Raw genomic sequence first — 19,609 nt, forward strand, 5'->3', positions numbered from 1 at the left:
TGCATAACTGATTTAGGAGCCTAAATCTCATTTTCAAAAGGGATTTAGGTGCCAAAATCCCATTGCCTAAAATCTTAAATGCCAAAATTGCTTCAGCAAATGAGATTTAGACTCCTAAATCAGTTAGGTATTGCAATACCAAGCACAGCAATATCTAAATACCTTTGAAATATCCGAGCCTAAAAATATATATATTTAAGCAAGGTTGCTCTGAAGCAATTCCAGTTTTCTCACTTCAACAAGCGTGATAAAACTAGCAGTTGAGACCATCAAGGACTGAGCATAAGGACAATACTTAAAGATTTCCTATAACTTAACAACATGTTCTATTGGTAGGCAACTTATCCTTTACAAATGTAATTGGTTAATTTTGGTGGAAACATAACTTCACTGATTGTACTGGTATTTCTCCTGAGAAAGATTATTTCAGAGTTTTAGAATGTTTTGTATGTCTATGTGACAGATTCAATTCCGCTAAACAAACACAAAGAAAATTCTTATATTAATTTCCTACCTGAAGGAATCCACTTGAGCAGTGATAAAATAGCGCCCCAGGGCTGGAGACGAACTGTAGACATCTATTAGCTTGAAAAGAGAATCAAATATTTCTTTCATGGCATACCTTCCAACACAAGTAGAAGAAAAAAGGGTAATTTAAGTTTTCAGAATGGGGGAGTGTACAGAACCTTCCGGTCAAGTCCTGGCAGATATCTGTACAAGGAATTCATTTTATTTTAAAATCGAATGGTAAAAATCAGTTTCCGCTCTCATTGGGATTTCAATTTCAGTTTATTTTCTCTGTGCCAATTTGGGGGTTTTTTTTGGTTTTTTTTTTAAATACATAAAATACTTTTCTGTTTATCTGGAAAAATCACTAGGGATTGATTTTAGAGTGGAGACCTTAACAATCTCTACTTATTCTTTGCATTGACTGAACTAAAAATCAGGATAGGAAAGTATGTGATGCTGCTCCCTTGATAGTAATAAGCAATGTCATACCAGCCAGGCAAAACTGATCCTAGCTTCTCAAGCCATCTAGGATTACAGTACCTGAAGGAGCAAGCTTGAGGTTGTGTTTTATCGACACTTAATAGAACTGTATAGCAAATTTGTAGAGTAAAAATACAGCAACCAGCTAAGCTAAGCTAAGGAGACTCAAAGTTCACGGTTCAGGATGTAAACGAGCCAGTTTACAGTTTAAAAAAAAAAAAAAGTTTCACCTGGGTGAAACTTAATTTTACATTATTTTGATGCAAAACTGTACACCAGTCGAGGCTGGCCCTAAAGCTTTTCTAACCTTTCAATAAGCCTGGTAAGAGTTTCTGACTTGTAACAAAATTCAAAACTAGTTGAATTGGGTGATGAGATTGAGAGTGTTTTGCATGGCTAGCAAGGAAATAGTTACTGGACAGCATTCAACCAGCTGTTATTCAACCATGACGCCAAGCACTGGGTCATCTTGGCAGTATGGTGGCAGATAACCAGATGTCATCTTCATATGTCAGGCCCTCAAAATTCATGTTTTCTTACAAGTACCTGTACTGGCTGCATGTAAATGTTGAATAGAACTAGAAATAGAATTTATTCTTTGAGACTCCACATAATGAGGGGTCTAGTGGCAGAGATCCAGGTTCCCATCACTACTTTTTGGGTGTTTCCTTCTAGGAACCATTTTAGATCCTTCTCCAAGCCCCCTACTACTTCTGTTAGGCGGGAGAGCAATATCTTGTGGTCAACAATTCCTTCTCTGAATGCAGCATTGGTCATTTCAGTCAGGAGTGGCACTACTTGCTTATGACTCCTTTTCACTAGTCAGGAAGGTCATGGGCAGATTCCCGGGTCTTGTGTCAAGACTCGTTTAGGGTGGGTGTCTACTATTTCTTCAGGAATGAAGGTAATATGTTCCAGGAATGCAGGTGGGCTGTTTGTTGGCCAGCATAAAGGGAGCAGAGGCATGTTTTAGAAGCCTTCCCCGAATATGCACAGTCTCTTCAGTGGTTGCTGTTATGTTCTTACAGCCTGCAACAGAACCTGGATGAAGCATTTAACCATGCTGCATAGCTCTTTCAGGCATGATTTGGCCCAAAAGAGCCATGGGGACTGCTTAGAATGTACTTTTGGCCTATAAAACAACCTCAGTATAAGCTTGGAGGAATTCTTTTTTATGTTTCAAGTTGTTTACTGCAGCATTTGTTTTCCATCATTAGTGCTTGCATGCCAGCCCTTTTTCAAATTGGTCAGAGTGTCAGGAAACCAAGATGATCCAGGTGGACAATGGATTGCTTTGGGGCGAGCATGTCAATGGTTGAGGCTATCATACAATGACCATGATTCAGCATGTGCTAGACTCCTTATCCTATGGGCAGAGCCACAGTGTTGTCTTTTAACGGGCTTTGGAATTTGATGGACTCAGAGCCTTCATTTGTCTGTCTTGTTATCTGAGAGCTCAGAGACCTCTGACTACTACCTTAATGAGGTGATGGATTGTGATGTCTTTGATATTGATATCCAACCTGAAGACCAGGGCCAGGGTGTGACTGGCTGTATGGGTTGAACTAGAAATTACCAGTGAGAGCCCTAGGCAGGAAAATCATTATTGCCTAGGAAGCCTCTCGGAAAAGTGGTGGAGAGTGAAAGGTTGTGCATATCCTACTGAGATACCATTGACAATAAATAGAGCCTCGGTGAGCAAGATAGGCAAGTAAACCTGTGTGTAGTATGATCATTGTGTTGCCTTGACATGTAAGACTATACATATCGACTCATGCTGCCATCTATAATTTAATTATTGATTAGAAATAATAAGTAGTTAAAATTGTATAAACATTTTCCTTCTACATTAATCACATCCCCTTCTGCAATAAGTCTGAGGAGCATTCTTACTCCTATTTTTATACATCAGTTTTGTGTGCTTGCCAGGTAGTTTTGAGTAGTAGATAAGTGGGACAAACAACAATAAACCCAACTTGTGAGGCCTTAGACACTTACAAGAGAATTTAACAAGGATGTTTTAGTGTAAGTGTGATCCACACTCTACAACATAGCTCTAATTTAGGCAACAATCCCACAAAAGCACTTCAACGCATTGTAACTTTTAAGTCAATGAGACTACTCATGCTTAAAGTTATGCTAGTGCTTTGTTGGATCAGAGCCTTACATCACCTAGAAAGAGTCAGATTCCAAATCCAGAGGAGACCACTGTGACCATCTAATCTGACCTCCTGCATAACACAGGCCATAGGACTTCCTCAAATAATTCCTAGAGCACATCTTTTAGAAAAGCATCCAATCTTGATTTTAAAATTTCACAGTGATCAAGGACCCACCATGAGCCTTGGTAAATGGTTCCAATGACTAATTACTGTCTGTAGCAGGGTAGTCACACTGCTCCTGCTGGGAGGGTTAAAAACAGCCCTAGAAGGGCTGTGGCTGGGGAAAGGCTGATTGAGGAAGCATCCTCAGCTGGGGCCATGCCCCAATCAGGCAGCAGCTGGCCAATATAAAGAGGCTGTGAGCCAGAAGCCCACACAGTCTCCCTCTGCCTGTAGAGGGAGAAGGGCCTGGCTGCAGGGAGCTAGAGACAGGGTACCTGAGTGGAGCAGGGCTGGGGAAAGGCTGAGGAGCTGGGGAGCTCCAGCCTGGAAAGCCCCAGGCTGCAGCCTAGCATTGGGCCAACAGGTACTGGGGGTTGCAGAGGGCAGCCCAGGGGTAGGCCAAGGCAGCAGGTCCAAACCCAACCTTGCCAGTGATGAGTAGGCTGATACTGCAGTCTGCCCCAGGGCACAGGGGCTAGACAATGACTGGCAGTAGCCTGATACTGAGGCTAGGTGGGGATAGTGGCTGGGGATTTCCTGGGGAGGGGAGACCCTGAGAGAAAGGGGTTACTGCCAGGGGGCAGCACCCCAGCTAACAGGGCACCAGGTCCTGGGAGGGACACGGGGGCCAGAGGACAGGGGGATCACTGGCTTGCAGAGAGTGCTCAGGGCTGGAAATCAAGCTAATTCCCAGAAGTCACCAGCAGGAGGTGCCGCAGGGGTGAGTCCGCACATCTACAGTACCTAAAGTGGAGCAGGGCTAGGGAAAGGCCAGAGGAGCTGGGGATCTCTGGCCTGGAAAACTCCCAGGCCTTGTTAAAGGCCAAGAAAGGTACTGGGGTTGCAGAGGGCAGCCCAAGGGTAGGCAGAGGCAGCAGGTCCAAACCCTCCTTGCCAATGATGAGTGGCAATTATACTACAGTCCACCCCAGTGAGCGGGGACTAGATGGTGACTAGCAGTAGGCAAGACTGAGGCGAGGTGGGGATGGGGGTTGGGAGTTCCCCGGGAGACCCAGCGAGACTGCGGGGTACTGCACAGGGCAGAACCCCAAGATCTGGAAGGGACACCGAGGCCAGCAGCAAGCAGGACACCGGCCTGCAACTATCACTCACACTTTTCTGAATCAATTCTTCCTCCCAGAGATAAAATTGAGAACCCTTTGACCCAAGTGAATAGCATGGCTGAAAGTTTAATGGCAGCATACTCAAAGGAACACCAAATACGTGTTGTGGTCAGAATCAACTATGGCGAAAGCTTTGTCATAATTACCCTTTTAGTAAGATCTTCTGAATAATTTGATTGAGCAACACACTTTACTTGTAGTCTTCCAGAAAAATTGCGATAGTTTCCACTTGATACTGATTCAGGATCCCAATATTCATCTTCATCGATGTAAACCTCTGTAATACCAAAAAATGAAAGTGTGTGTTCCCAATTGGCTGTTACAGATAGAAAAAGTTCAGTATCATCCAACAATGAGCAGTTCTCAATGGAACATGCTAGGGGGGCCATCAGACTGACTCTGTCAGAGTGGAGATGTATTTGTTAGTGCTCAGATAAAATACTTCCTGCCATATGTAACCCAGACCTATTTCCAGGGACATTCTGACTAGCTGAACTCAAAGAAACGTGTGCCTCGAAGCAGCCCCTATGACTGTTTTGTCAGGTGTTTCTTAAATGTAAATTTAGCCACAGTGAAAACTGGAGGGTTACAGGCTGACAGGCGCAACACGTAAGTTAACCGAAGAAATTCTAGCAGTTGTGGGTGCACGCACCACTCTGACTATTCTTAGGAAGTCTGCACCCCAGGCAAAGCTAATGAATTGCACCAATACAAAATATCAGGATAACACCAATCTGACTGCATTCAGTGTATTGAAATTCAAGTATGATTTTCCTCTTGTCTCTTTGACTTTGTCCTAGTATTATTTTCTCATGTAACCATGCTCTGCAATTGCAATAGGGAAGATATTGGATCAGGCTGGGAAGCTGGCCATCAGAGGATTTTAGCTTAAGTAAAGGCCCAGAGTATAACAGTTTGAGAACTTTTTTTGTAGACTTAGTTATTATATTAACAACCTTGGCATACCCCTATTCAAACCACTGGGCATGTTGTCATTGGATTCAAGCAGCAATTATCTTGAAGGCAAGCTACCAAGCAGATATAGTTTAACAGAAAGAAGAGTAATAGATTTAAAATGTACAAGTGTCAGCCCCTTAAGATCTCTAGATGCCTTAACTGAAAGTCAGTACTAGTTAAAACATGCCCAAGAAGAAAATTCCTAAAATCCACCGAATACCCAACTGCTCAACCCGGCACATATTATAAACCACCTCCATGACAAAACTCAACAGCCAAACTCCAGACAGGCTGCAGCATGCATCTAAAAGAAAACCACAGAGTTCATTTAGTTTGAGAGAGAGAGAGACAATCAAAAGTACGTACGTACCTGAATAAAGAATTAAGCTGATAATAATCACTAGAAGGAGCCCTAGGAAAACTGAAGATATAACCATCCATAGTTTACATTTCCAAAAAATTGTGTCTCGACAAGACTTCCAGTAGTAGGCTCTCCCCTAGTCATACAAAGAATAAAAAGTTGTCTGTTAAGATACTAGGATGGAAAAGCAGGGAAGAAGAGCTTTTGGTTATCTTTAGGATAAATAATCTTAAAAAAAAAATCTATATAGAGACAGGAGATAAAATATTGCATTTTTACTGTGCTTTTAATTCCAGGGTATCAAAATATTTTCAGAAGCATTAGGATCACATATTGCTTTAAGTAAACCAACATTAGTTATAAATTAATATCAGTGGTAAATTGACTTGCCTAATGTCAAAGTGGTAGAATTAGTAGTAAATCAATTTGCTCTGATAAATTAAGACTGTAGAAATGATGAAATTTTAACTCAATGATGAAACCAAGTGGTTGTGTATAATTTGGTTAACTATCAAATGAGTTTATCCTTGGAAATGAGTGCCTATATTATTTGCAAGGGCTTGATTCCAGGCACAATTGCACCTCTTCAGTTTAAGGTATAATTTAAAACGGATTCTTTTAAACTGGTGCCAAAAAATGTGTGAACACACTTATTGAGGTTTCAATCAGACGTACTTTCACTAAACTGAAATCAATTAGGAATAGGTTTAAGATTAACCAAAATAAGCCACATCTTAAACCAAAGTCTCTACACATAAGGGATTTTCAACACTTTAACTAACCCAGTTTAATTAACCTGGTGCAAATTTAGTATCTAGACAAGAGCAAAGTTTCTTGAATCAGTGCAAAAAAGCTTAAGTATCTAGAGTCTCATGAGTGGTTCTCAGAAGTCAACATGGAGCTTAGATCTTGCAGGCCTTGTAACCTGCATAAATGGAGCTTACTATGTCTGCAGGATAGGTCTCTGTTCTTAGTGAGAAGAACTGAAAAGATATACTATTTATAAATATTATATGTGATTCCATTTCCCTGTTCAGTTACATATTAGTGCCTGACTGAATGCACAGAGCTCAGGCAAAGGAGGCTGTCACAGAACTCAGTAAGAAAGGTAAAACAATGACACATGTAAGAGTGCAGCAGAATATGGACCCTGGACTTCTGAAAAGCAGAGTCTCTCGGAGAACTGATGGGCAGGATCCCCTGGGAGGCTAAAAATGAGGGGGAAAGGAATCCAGGAGAGCTGGCTGTATTTTAAAGAAGCCTTATTGAGAGCGCAGGAATAAGCCATCCCGATGTGCAGAAAAAATATCAAATATGACAGGCAACAGCTTGGCTTAACAGAAAAAAATCTTCGGTGAAGCTTAAAAGAAGCGGAAATTTGGACGGATAACTAGGGAGGAGTACAAAAACATTGCTCAAGCATGCAGGAGTGTAATCAGGAAGGCCAAAGCACAACTGTAGTTGCAGCTAGCAAGGGATGTAAAGGGTAACAAGAAGGGTTTCTACAGGTATGTTAGCAACAAGAAGGTGATCAGGGAAACTGTGGAACCCTTACTGAATGGGGGAGGAAACCTAGTGACAGATGATGTGGAAAAAGCTGAAGTACTCAATGCTTTTTTTGCCTTTGTCTTCACAGACAAGGTCAGCTCCCAGACTACTGCACTGGGCAACACAGTATGGGGAGGAGGTGAACAATCTTCAGTGGTGAAAGAACAGGTTAAGGATTATTTAGAAAAGCTGGAAATGCCCAAGTCCATGGACCCAGAATCTAATGCATCTGAGGGAGTTGGCTGATGTGATTGCAGAGCCCCATTGGTGATTGGGGGAGGTCCTGGACAACTGGAAAAAGGCAAATATAGTGCCCATCTTTAAAAAAAGGAAGAAGGAGAATCTGGGGAACTACAGACCGGTCAGCCTCACCTCAGTCCCTAGAAAAATCATGGAGCAGGTCCTCAAGAAAACCATTTTGAAGCACTTGGAGGAGAGGGAGGTGATCAGGAACAGTCAACATGGATTCACCAAGAGCAAGTCATGCCTGACCAACCTGATTGCCTTCTATGATGAAATAACTGGCTCTGGAGATGAGGGGAAAGCAGAGGACATGATATATCTTGACTTTAGCAAAGCTTTTGATATGGTCTCCCACAGTATTCTTGCCAGCAAGTTAAAAAAGTATGGATTGGATGAATGGACTATAAGGTGGACAGAAAGCTGGTTAAACCATCAGGCTCAACAGGTAGCGATCAATGGCTCAATGTCTAGTTGGCAGCTGGTATCAACCAGAGTGCCTCAAGGGTCGGTCCTGAGGCCAGTTTTGTTCAAGATCTTCATTAATGATCTGGATGATGGGATGGATTGCACCCTCAGCAAGTTTGCAGATGACACTAAGCTGCAGGGAGAGGTAGATATGCTGGAGGGTAGGGATAGGGTCCAGAGTGATGTAGACAAATTGGAGGATTGGGCCAAAAGAAATCTGATAAGGTTCAACAAGGACAAGTGCAGAGTCCTGCACTTAGGATGGAAGACTCCCATGCACTGCTACAGGCTGGGGACCGATTGGCTAAGAGGCAGTTCTGCAGAAAAGGAACTTGAGGTTACAGTGGACGAGAAGCTGCATATGAGTCAACAGGGTGCCTTGTTGCCAAGAAGGCTAACGACATATTGGGCTGCATTAGTAGGAGCACTGCCAGCAGATCGAGGGAAGTGATTATTCCCCTCTATTTGGCACTGGTGAGGCCACATGTGGAGTACTTCCTCCAGTTTTTGGGCTTCCACTACAGAAAGGATGTGGACAAATTAGAGAGAGTCCAGTGGAGGGCAACAAAAATGATTAGGGGGCTTGGGCACATGACTTACGAGGAGAGGCTGAGGGAACTGGGCTTATTTAGTTTGCAGAAGAGAAGAGTGAGGGGGCATTTGATAGCTGCTTTCAACTACCTGAAGTGGGGTTCCAAAGAGGATGGAGCTCGGCTGTTCAGTGGTGTCAGATGACAGAACAAGGAACAGTGGTCTCAAGTTGCAGTGGGGGGAGGTCTAGGTTGGATATTAGGAACAACTATCTCACTAGGAAGGTGGGGAAGCACTGCAATGGGTTAACTAGGGAGGTGGTGGAATCTCCATCCTTGGAAGTTTTTAAGGCCCGTCTTGACAAAGCCCTGGCTGGGATGATTTATGTAAGGGGACTGTTGCCCCCTTACTAACATTCAGCAGGGGTGTTTCGGTTGGCTAGCTCCCAGCACTAAAAGGGGAAGGGTCGATGGGAAATTGGCCTCTCCCCATTGTTCCTGGGGACTGTCAATGCTCCAGATCAGCCTGATTGACAGGGCGGGCAGGCTAATGAGGGAGTCATGGGGGGGTCCCATCCTCCATGTGAACTGGAATTGCCTGAGTCAGACGGAGTGGGGCCCAAGCTAAGCTGCTGGAAGCAGAGCTGCAGCAACCAGAGCCAGAGAAGCAGCCCAGGAAGCAGAGCTGGGAGCAGAGTCACAGAAGCAGCCTGCAGAGCAGACCTGCCCTGGGAGCAGAGCTGCAGCAACCAGAGCCAGAGGGGCCAAAGAAGCTGCCCTGGGAGCTGAAGGCAGAGCAGCAGCAGCAGCCGTGCTGAGGTAAAGTGGAGCTGGGGCTGGGGCTGGAGCAGTCCGGAGCTGGGTGCGGTGAGCAGCTGGGAAGAGCGAGGAGGGACCCTGGGCAGTGGGCCCAGCACAGGGAGACGCCTCAGCCAAGAGGCCCTGTAGGCCAGACTTGGAGGGGGATCATAACTCAGACGGGGCGGGGGTGACACTGGGGAGAAGGGTCCTGCCACCCAGAGCCTGAGAGTGGGTGGCCACCGCCAGAGCAAGTGTCCAACCCGCAGCATCTCTGCGACACAGCCAGGGCCAGAGGAGGAGACCTGGGACCTACAAGAAACAGACTGAACTGCCCTAACATTCCAGAGACCCTGTTTGTGATGTTCCCTGCCACAGAGCAGGGTGATGTGTTTTCCTTTAACCTTTCCTATTTTTCCTTATTTTTTTAAATTAATTGTTAATTAAACAACAACATGTATTTGCTTTAAATTGTATGAAATGATCAGTGGGTCAGGGAGGTGCACAATGCAAAGAGAGTACCCCAGAGTGGGGACACCCTAGCCCCTGTCCTGAGTGACCACAGCAGGGTTGGGGGTTGAGCCCCCCAGGAATCCTGGGCCCAGCCTTGTTGGGGTTACGAGGTCTCTGCTAGACAGGAGAGTGGAAGGGGAGGTCTCAAGAGCAAAGAGGCCTCTGGGTAAAGGAAGTGGGAGCGAGGACTCAGATCCTTTCGCTAGCCCACTTCACCAGGGTGATACAGAAGCCAGGAAAAGTTCCCCACAATAGCGGGACCATTTCCCCGCTTACATTTAGTTGGGGTTGGTCCTGCTTTGAGCAGGGGGTTGGATAGATTACTTCCAACCCTAATCTTCTATGATTCTAAGACCGCCCCTCAAGTACCCAGCTTTAAACAAGTTAAGATAATAATGGATGGGCCATCAATTGAACAGAGAAGTTACTTAGCTGGCTCCATCCAGGCCAAAATATTTTACTTCTCCCAAGGCTAAGTCTAGAATCAAAGATTCAAACAGCTCATGGACTATATAGAAGGGGTGAGCTGAGAAAACAGCTAGGATATATGAATGAATACAGCTTGCAGTTCTGGTTGCTCCATCTCAAAAAAGATATTAGAATTGGAAAAAATACAGAGAAGGGCAATAGAAATGTTTATGGATATGGAACAGCTTCCACATGAGCTGAGATGAAAAAAAAAGACTGGGACTGTTCAGCTTAGAAAAAGCGATGACTAAAGGGGAATATGATAAAGGTCTATAAAATCATGAATTGTGTGGAGAAAGAAAAGGAAGTTTGATTTACATCAACACAAGAACCAGAGGTCACCCTATGAAATTAATACACAGCAGATTTAAATCAAACAGAAGGGAGTACACATACACAGACAAAGGGAGAGGGCTGCAAGCAGTCAGCTGGTTCTCCCAACTCAGAGATGGGGAATAAGAACTGCCTAAGCTATGGATAAAGAGGTTAAGTGTAGGTGAGGGAATATGTGTGCACATCTCATTTTAACTCCACCTGCCTATGTGCTATGTATCTTCTGAGCAAAATAAATTGTGCCTTTTGTGCAAGGCGTTGTTTCTGTAGCACTGCCAGTGCATGCTGTGCCAGACTCCCAAGGAAAACTGGCAGGTCAGGTTTTCCCCCAGGTCAGATTGGTAGTGACCTTCAGATTTTTTCACCTTCCTCTGCAGTGCATGGGTGAGGGTTAGTCATCAGGATTATCTAGCTAAATTTCACTTAATCATTTCCCTGCCACTGCAGGGGCGTTGGGCACTTGTGCACATTGGGTCCCTCCTATTCTCTGCCTCTGGCACATAATAGTCTAGTCTTCTGTGGGCTGACACATATTGGTCTAGTTTTGATTGTTGCATTTAATGTGGGGGGTCCTGGGTAGTGTTCGTGGCCTGCGTGATGATGATGATATACAGGAGGCCAGACTAGATGATGTGGTGGTCCCCTCTGGCCTTCTATGATTATGACCTGTTGAATTAGTTAGGGGCTATAACCTAAAGACTCAGTGAGGAATACACAAAGAGAAGCAGAGGGATAGGCCTACTCCTTGAAAGAGGTTCAATTGGGTTACTGAAAAGGATCTCAGTGTGGGGAAGGCTACCCAGGAACGTGTGACACAGTAAGGAACAGGCTGCCCCTCCAGACCTTGCAACCTACCTGTGTATAACAGTGCCTGGGTAACAGGACATCTTCCTAATGGTACACAGTTCTTCAAGGGGATTACATTTATGTATGGAGTTTTATTCAGTACATAATGTGGAACTTTTAAACTCAAACTGTCAGGCTGCACTTAAAAACTTTCTATTCTCGAATCAAAACTAAAACATTATACTGTAATACCAAGTGTAGTTTCAAAGTTTCTTGGACCAGACCATTTGGTTTATGAATTTTATAGATTCCTCAGGATGTTAAAAGCATTCATGGAGAAGTTTACAAAAACATCCACACCTTAATAATATCAGTCCACATAGCCCTTATATGCAAACACTCATAGCAAATGGCAGAAAGAAGTTTTGAGGGGGTTATTTTTGTTTTTTGGATTGGGGAGTGAAGTAGAAATCACTTACATTGTTAACTAGGGCATTGCTAATGTTAAGGTGTTGATGTCTATGTTTTAAAAAAATGAAGAAAATATGAAGAGACAGACAAGAACCATTTGATTATTGTACATTTAGGTTTTCACTTTTTGGGGCAGATTGCAGGAGGTGGATAAAGGAGACAATGAGTAAAGCACATGTGTAGGATGTACTATTTTTGTTTGGATATTTAAACACATGAGGTTTATAGTGAAATTAATAGGAATGTTGTATGTAAAAAAAAATTTAATACTTGACACTGTTGCATCACATTATTTCTCACAACACTCCTGTCTACTCAGAAGGCACAATACCCATTTCATGGGTAAGGAAACTGAGGCAGACACTTGCCCAGGGCTACGGATGTGAAGGCCTGGATTTCAGCTTAGGTTTCCAGCCTTGTGCTCAGACCATTACAGAATGCTGTCTCTATTAAAGAAGTGTCAACTGACTTGATGTAAAGTACACATTCAAATCTGTGATTCCTCCCTAGAACTGAACCAACACCCTCTTTACTTAGATAAGAAAAATCAATATGTCACAGAGCTGGGGGAAAGGTAGCTACTGACAACAATGAATAGTTTTACAGACACGTTGGGCAGTGCTGTAGTGTTGATTACTGGGCAATAGGAGTGAGACAGAAGAAACTGGGAGTAACCGCGTTCACGATAATTTTCAAGCACACTTTAGATCACTTAGATAGCTAAATGCCTCATTTGCCAGTGCAGACAGACACACATATCTAAACAAAAACTAACCACAAGAGTCTGGTGGGTAAATCCCTAGACTGGGTTTTAGGAAACTGGATTAAATTTTTGGCTCTGCCACAGACTTCCTTTGTGGTCTTGGGCAAACCACTGAATGTTACTGCATCTGAATTCTCCATCAGTAGACTGGTGATACTACTACTTTTCATGTATTTGGGGCAGGAATCATCTTACTATGTGTAACGTGCTCATTCTACAAATTAATAATTGCTAGCACTCACAAGTTATGAGCATTGTTATTAACAAGCCTATTCTCATTTTAGCAAAGTTAAAGAAGTTTACAATACCAGCAGAGGGATATTGTCGGCTGATGTTAATAATCCAGGATACAGAATTTATATCTGCTGTTGCTTCCTTTGATCACACTACACACTTACTTGTATATTAAAGAAGCGCTAAATAGTTTTGGCCCAAAGGTTAGACTGTGGGAAGGGACAAACTTTTTAAAAAGGAAACAAATCCTAATATTAGCAGTAGTGTTTTCCTGGCATTTTAATTCTTTTCCAAATGAAAACCTTTTTAATTTGGATTTTAACATCTCCCTTTAGTGACTGCAATTCACCCATTGCAATACTGATATCACGATAAACTGAAAGCGAAACTCCTAAAATTACAAGTGCGATTTCATTTTGGAATGAAATGCTAATGAATGAACAGTATTAAAAATGGCTAATGAGTTAGATTTTAAATATTCTGTTTCAGTCAGATGTCATTAACAGCAGAGGAAAAGAAATCCATGTTTAACCTTAGTTAAATGTCAGAAATACTATAAGTCAACAACAACAACAGAAATGATGTAAAGTAAATTTTACAATAAAGCAACTTATTCCACCAGAATGCTCCTCAGTTATTTCAAATCACTGTACAATGTTTAGGTAACATACTTGTAAATAGAAAGTGAATGAATGTGAGTCCTACCTTATTTGCTATGGATGCTTCAGGATTAAGAGGTTTATTATGGTCCACCTCATTTTCCTCCTCAAGTTCTCTCCCACCTTGTAATTCAATAGCCTGACATTCAGGTTCAGGAACACGACCATTCATTGCTTCCACTTCTGTGAGAAATTTTGACTTTAAGGCAAATACCGACAAGACTCACTTCCTTCCTGTTTCTGCTGTGATAATGTTGGTGTCAGTTCAGGGTCAAGATTTGAGACGTCAGCAGCCAGGATCAGCACAAATTTACAAGCAAGTGATCTCAGCAAGTTGGGTAAACAAGGGAAATTCCATGGAGCAAGGAGTGGACTGGGACTGTATCCTCTGAAAAAGAAATGGGACGAGGCGGAAGTATTGATTTGCCTGCACTTTTGAAACACAAATGTTCATTCTCAAGTTGTGTCATACTAGATTTTCCAGTTTGGTTACCTTACTACACCAGCCCTTAGCCAGCACAAGCAGCTAAGTGAACCCGAGGCAACATGGTGCTTGCTAAAGCAACAAACTCAGCAGATGAAGCAATCTATCTTCTTCTCAGAAGAGAAGACGGTGTTTTCCGACAGGGCAAGCAAGCAATCCCCCTGTCACATGTCTGAATACCACTATATCTGTACAATACAAAGGAACTAAAGCAAGCTTACATTTATACAGCACTTTTCCCAAAGAAAAGAAACCAAAAAGCTCAGTAGACAAAGCACGTCTGAGCTGTCAAGTTCAGTTCTGAACTACCCTAAAACTCAGGCACCTGGGTTCATGGCTTTGTTTCATGTAGTGATTGCCTGACCCAGAGGCTCCTGGAGAGGTCTCAGAATATTCCTGGTGGTTACGAGCTCCCTTCGCTCTTAAGCCACCAGTTCCTAGAAAAGCAGGAAAAGTCAGCAATACACTTTCAGATGTTAAGATCTGCAATCATTAACCTTGTGTAAGCTTTATGAAAATTTTATTCCTATTTCACTTACCTATCAAGGCCAACATTAGTTCATTCACAACTAATAAGTGAGGCCCGCACACTAACTCCTGAAGTGTGCACCCAGATGTGTATTTCGTGGGTTACCTCTCTCTCATACATACATACACACATACACACACACACTATATATATAATGGGCTGAACTAAAACCTCGGTGTTGAGACCACACACCCCTAGCGGAAGGGAATTTGAGAGCTGACTCTGAACTTTGTGGCCAAGGTTCACATCTAATCTAAAACTCTAGGAATGCAACGTCCTTCTCTGGTGACGATATTCACAGTCTTATCAATACATGGAGTAGAAACAAACTCAAACCTTGGCAGGTTTTAGCGCCTCACAGTTCAGCTTTATTTAAATAAAGAGGAAATGTCAGTTGATTTTAACTCATCTACAGCTTACAAGCTGTGACTGCAATTCTAAGCATACTAAGAGTTCAGAGTGAATTACTTTATTTCAGTAGCGCCACCAAGCTAGTAAATACTTAGTCACCACTATTCAAGAAGCACCAGTACATTAGTAAAATACTTTTAGAATTTTAATATCTTTAGAGTTTAGAATAGACAGTGCTTTTACATTCCATTAAAAAAACCTGGAGAAAGTACCACACATTTTAATGAGAGAATTATATTTAAAAAATGAGTCTTAAATACATGAATTATGACATGCAGACAACAATAAAATTCATTCCTGTACCTACGTGTAATTTACAGAACACCTTCCCCGATGTACTGTACAATGAGTCAGCCTACAAACGTGAGATAAAAATAAGTGAGGGTAGTATTGCCAACCTCGAGAGAGATTACTAATCATGAGTTAGACTCAAAATATGAGGGTTAAAAAAAAAAAAGAAAAGAAAAGAGAAAAGATTACATAGTGGTTTCAGTCTTGATTTTTGAATGCTCCCCCACCCTCAACCCCAAGAGAGCCACAATTACTGAGGCCCACTCTCCCAAATTTATTAGATAAGTAGATTTTGGCCATTGCTGCAGCTCTCATCCCCACATCAGCCCATCCCCTGCCCAGCAATTCATTCTGCCCCCAGCCTCTGAATCACTCCTGTCCCTTCAATCCCTGTATCAGTTCAGTCACTGGTAGCCCCCGCCCCTAACTCTCACATCAGTGCAACCCGGCCTCCTCTGCTGCTCCTCCAGGGTTCTTCATCCTCCTCTCCTAGGTGTGTGGGAGGGGGCTGAAAAGGGGTCCACTTTCAGGCTGGAGGGGCAGCTCCAAGGCTCTTCAGCTGCCTCACCCCTGCTGCTCCTTTCCATGCCCCAAGGCCGAGTGCTGCAGAGGGGAGGAGGGCAGAGCAGTGGGAGTTGCCCTGAGCTGCTGGGCTCTTTCTGCTATCTCCTCCCCATGCCCCTCTTATGAGGACGGCTTTGGGTTGTTGCAGAGGGAAGGAGGAGACAGCGCTTTTCCTGTGGCAGCTCTGGTTGGCTGCCTGCCCCATTTGGCCACCTCTTGGGGAAAAATAACCAGAGGGCTCAAATACACTAAAAGGCTTGGGCTACTTACATCATTATGAAACTGGCTCCGGACCAGCCAAAATCCCATCACTCATGACAAAGGGGAAAAAAAAGATCACAAGAGCTGGCCACACTGTGAGGGGCACGTTCATATAACGTAAGCAAGCTGTGCGTTTGTGAGTGTAGCAGGGAGTGGCATCCAAGTCACCAACTGCCATCATCATGTTACCTCAGGTCTGAAAAGCTAAAACTACAAGCTGTTGAAGGGGAGACCATTAAAGCTGTCTAGCGGGGTTAGACAGATCTTCCATTGATTTTAATGATACAGGTGCTTTAAATCCCCTAGACAGCTTTGGAAATCTCAGTCTGGCTCTATCTACTGATACCAAGCAAGGAGAAAAACTCTTGTGATCAGTCTGCCAAGCAGGAACCCCTTCTCCTCTGATCTCTGACCCTCTGGGATGGACATTCAGGCTCATCCCTTTCCGCTGGCAAGTAAGGAAAAGGGGCAGAAACTATGAGAAACCCTGACCCACAAAGTAACCTGGCACTTGGGCAAGTGGAGCAGCAGAGAAGCTGATTGCACAGGGGAACTTCCAGGTAACTGCGTTCAGAGCAGGCTGCAGTAGGAGCTGGGCAACCACATATGGAACAGTGACTGATGGACATTGCAGCCAGGTTCAGGTATGTGTGGATGCAGCAGAGACTGGGCAGGGAGCCAGCATAAAGGGGTTCTAATGAGCCACACCACTAACTGATCCAGGCCTGGAAATCTGCACAGTCTTACTAGCTTTTAATAGAAAACTGGACTGGAGAAAGCACCCTAGGCACTAGGTCTGAAAAGCTGTTTAGTGGGCCCACATAAGAACCACTCTTGTTTCACTTTGAGCTCTAACTGTTTAAGCCACTATACCTAGGGTATTTGCAACCTTTACCTCTCCTACCAGCCCTAGTAAAATGCCCCTTTCCTTTTTCCAAGTGTCTAGGGGGTTATTGGGACACACCAGGGCTAGCACAAGGCCTAGCAACTGAAGCACCTCATGCCTTACCTCCCAGTTGCAGTATCTCCGACACACTACTAGTACCTTAGAGGTTGGGTGTACTACAACCCTGAGCAGATAGAATAATTACAGCCTAAAAACTACTGTAGATCCAGGTGAACCTCAAGCTGTTTTGACTACACGATAATCATCCAAAAAGTATAGATTTCTATTAAAATGTACTCCAATCTTTTTGGTTTGGAATATCATACGGACAAGTTCCTGTCTTTCTTTGTGTAGGAGATAATTCAAGATGACACTCTTATTGCAGTCTGACACCCATAAAAGAGTTAATTTGATTAAGTCTATTACCATAAGTAGCTAGCAACAGGTTTGTTCTCACAAAGTATAATCAGCTCATGAGACTGTGTTGTGATTACATAGTTTAACATTTGATAGCAGCTAGGGAGCGTGTGCGTGTGAAGTTTTGTTTGTACCAGACTGAAAAAGAATTCTCTCTCCATCTAATAGGTGCAGTTTCCTTTAGATTAACTGAACTGAGCTCCTCTTAATAAACTCAGCATTTTCTCCTGTTCTAAAATACCGTCACTCCAAAGACACCAATAATGGCATTTCAGTCCTTGCAAGTTTAGGGCCAGATCTTCAGGTTTAATGTGACTGATTTGTGCTACGCTACTGATGGAATTTGATCACATTTTTTTGTAGATGCTGGCACTAAGGATACTGGGGGTGCTGCCACAACCCCCGGCTTGAAGTGGTTTCCTTTATATACAGGGTCTACAGTTTGGTTCAAGAACTCTCAGCACCTCCACTATAAAAATTGTTCCAGCACCCCTGTATGCTTGTCTTAACCAGCCCAGGGAAGATCATGAGAATCAAACATTGGCACACAGCTTAGTGTTATCTTTGGTCTTGAATGGCAAACACCCTCCCTGCTGCTAACTTAACAAGGCAAGGAATCATGGCTACTTAAGCGGGAGAGAGTTTGGGGTGCCCCTATATCACAACAAACCTGAGCTATGTTTTTGGCCTCTTCCGGCTATTAAAAACCATATTAAAGGTAGAGCAGCCTGAGGGCTCCTCTAAACACAGCACAGGAGGGAGCAGTCCTGCATAGCAGCACCATGAATGAAGGAGAGCTTTAACCCACCTTTGCACACCACCCTGACTTGCAGTTTGTGTATTTTGACCGGATGTGAGAAGTGAGCCCTTGATCCTGTCTGAAACCCCAATATATTGCATATGGAGAGTGTATGTATTTATATGTGCTGGGGCTGCAGAGGAGGGAGGAGGAGAGGAAATGAATTATCCAAACATCCAATAAGGTTTGGTTGGAATCTGGCCCAAGGTTATAATCCATTCTTACTTCATTCAACCCTGTTTGTCCATTTCTGGTGATGAAGACATTGAAGATGGAGAAAGTTACTTTCAGTTCAGACTGTTCCTGAAATGTGCAGAGAAGTTAACGACAATTTTAGGTCTTAAAATATATATATGAACTTCAGCACAAACATCTACAGTGTTTCCTTATGATATCATCATAAAAACGTATTTCATGGTTTACTCTGGTAAAAATGGTGACTTTTCTTTTCTTCTAAGCGCATCAGTTTGTGTACTGACGAATCCAGTCATAAAGCTCTGTCACCTTTGTATATACACCAGGGCGGTTACGCCGAGCACATCCTTCACCCCAGCTGACAATGCCGGCAAGATACCATCTATTTCCTTTTCCGACGCAGGCCAATGGACCTCCAGAATCTCCCTAAAGCAAAGGATACAATTCAGTCATTAGAACAAACACATTGCACTGTAATAAGAAGATTAGGTAACATATGGACAATAGACACTTTCTCCCTCAAATTATATTTCTATTTCTGGACAGTGGCCGTACATTTGTTTATGCATCCAATTCATGTTGTAACATTTCATTACAAACAAAACAACTGAAGAACGCAAATTAATAGAACTAGGCTACGAAGGATTAGATTTTTATTACTGAATGCTGGTAAATGTCAGTTTTACCATATACACCACAAACTGACAAAAAATATTTCCAGCAATAATAATTAAAATGTACAGATAGGCAAAGAAAGAAAAATGCTGCTTAAGAATTTATTAGCGTTTGATTTAAGGATGTTTACTTTGTGTGTTTTGATGTGTGATGTTGATGATTTTTTTAACTATTAGAAAGTTAACTTTATGAATCTCAGTATCTACTGTCATTACACAATTACTGTCTGACACCCTCCCCCCATAATGTCCCTAAGTGTAAATATTTTAAATTGATAAAAAATGCTAAAAACAAACATCAATATAATCCATCAAAATTATTTTAAAAAATGAAAATCTAATGCTGCCAGACCCAAATAGAACACAATGGCAACAACAGGGGGATGCAAAGGAGAAGAGAAGATGAATGGTGACTTACCTCTCTTCTGCCAATCAACTCATTGAACAAGCAGCTGGTCATAGAGCAGTACAGGGACAGTAGAAAGAGATTAAAAAGAGGGAATTCCACCTTGACTAGCCCATGAGTTCAAG

The 19,609-nt window shown here is 42.9% G+C and overlaps 2 protein-coding genes across 5 annotated transcripts in view; both read right to left on the reverse strand.

Annotated features, from left to right (window-relative positions):
- Positions 1-18,655, reverse strand: part of C1H3orf52 (chromosome 1 C3orf52 homolog) — a 45,806-nt gene extending 27,151 nt beyond the window's left edge. For 2 of the 4 annotated variants that reach the window (XM_039539924.1, XM_039539904.1), the window contains exons 1-6: positions 15,299-18,655; positions 14,377-14,488; positions 13,614-13,955; positions 5,766-5,892; positions 4,585-4,715; positions 515-585 (exon numbers count right to left, since the gene is read on the reverse strand). In XM_039539924.1, coding sequence (XP_039395858.1) covers positions 515-585; positions 4,585-4,715; positions 5,766-5,892; positions 13,614-13,739 — 455 coding nt within the window. In that variant the 5' untranslated portion in view covers positions 13,740-13,955; positions 14,377-14,488; positions 15,299-18,655. Of the gene's footprint in view, positions 1-514; positions 586-4,584; positions 4,716-5,765; positions 5,893-13,613; positions 14,159-14,376; positions 14,489-15,298 lie in introns of those variants that run through there. The other 2 variants (XM_039539934.1, XM_039539914.1) reach the window with 2 other exon arrangements.
- Positions 18,656-18,744: 89 nt separating this feature from the next.
- The window catches only part of LOC120405927 (suppressor of tumorigenicity 14 protein-like), a 30,608-nt gene continuing 29,743 nt past the window's right edge, over positions 18,745-19,609 (reverse strand). The window contains exon 18 of the mRNA XM_039539886.1: positions 18,745-18,830. The gene's annotated coding sequence lies outside the window, so the exon portion shown is untranslated. The remainder of the gene's footprint in view (positions 18,831-19,609) is intronic.

This window comes from Mauremys reevesii, linkage group 1, assembly GCF_016161935.1.
Source record: "Mauremys reevesii isolate NIE-2019 linkage group 1, ASM1616193v1, whole genome shotgun sequence".
NCBI classification, from domain to species: Eukaryota; Metazoa; Chordata; order Testudines; family Geoemydidae; genus Mauremys; species Mauremys reevesii.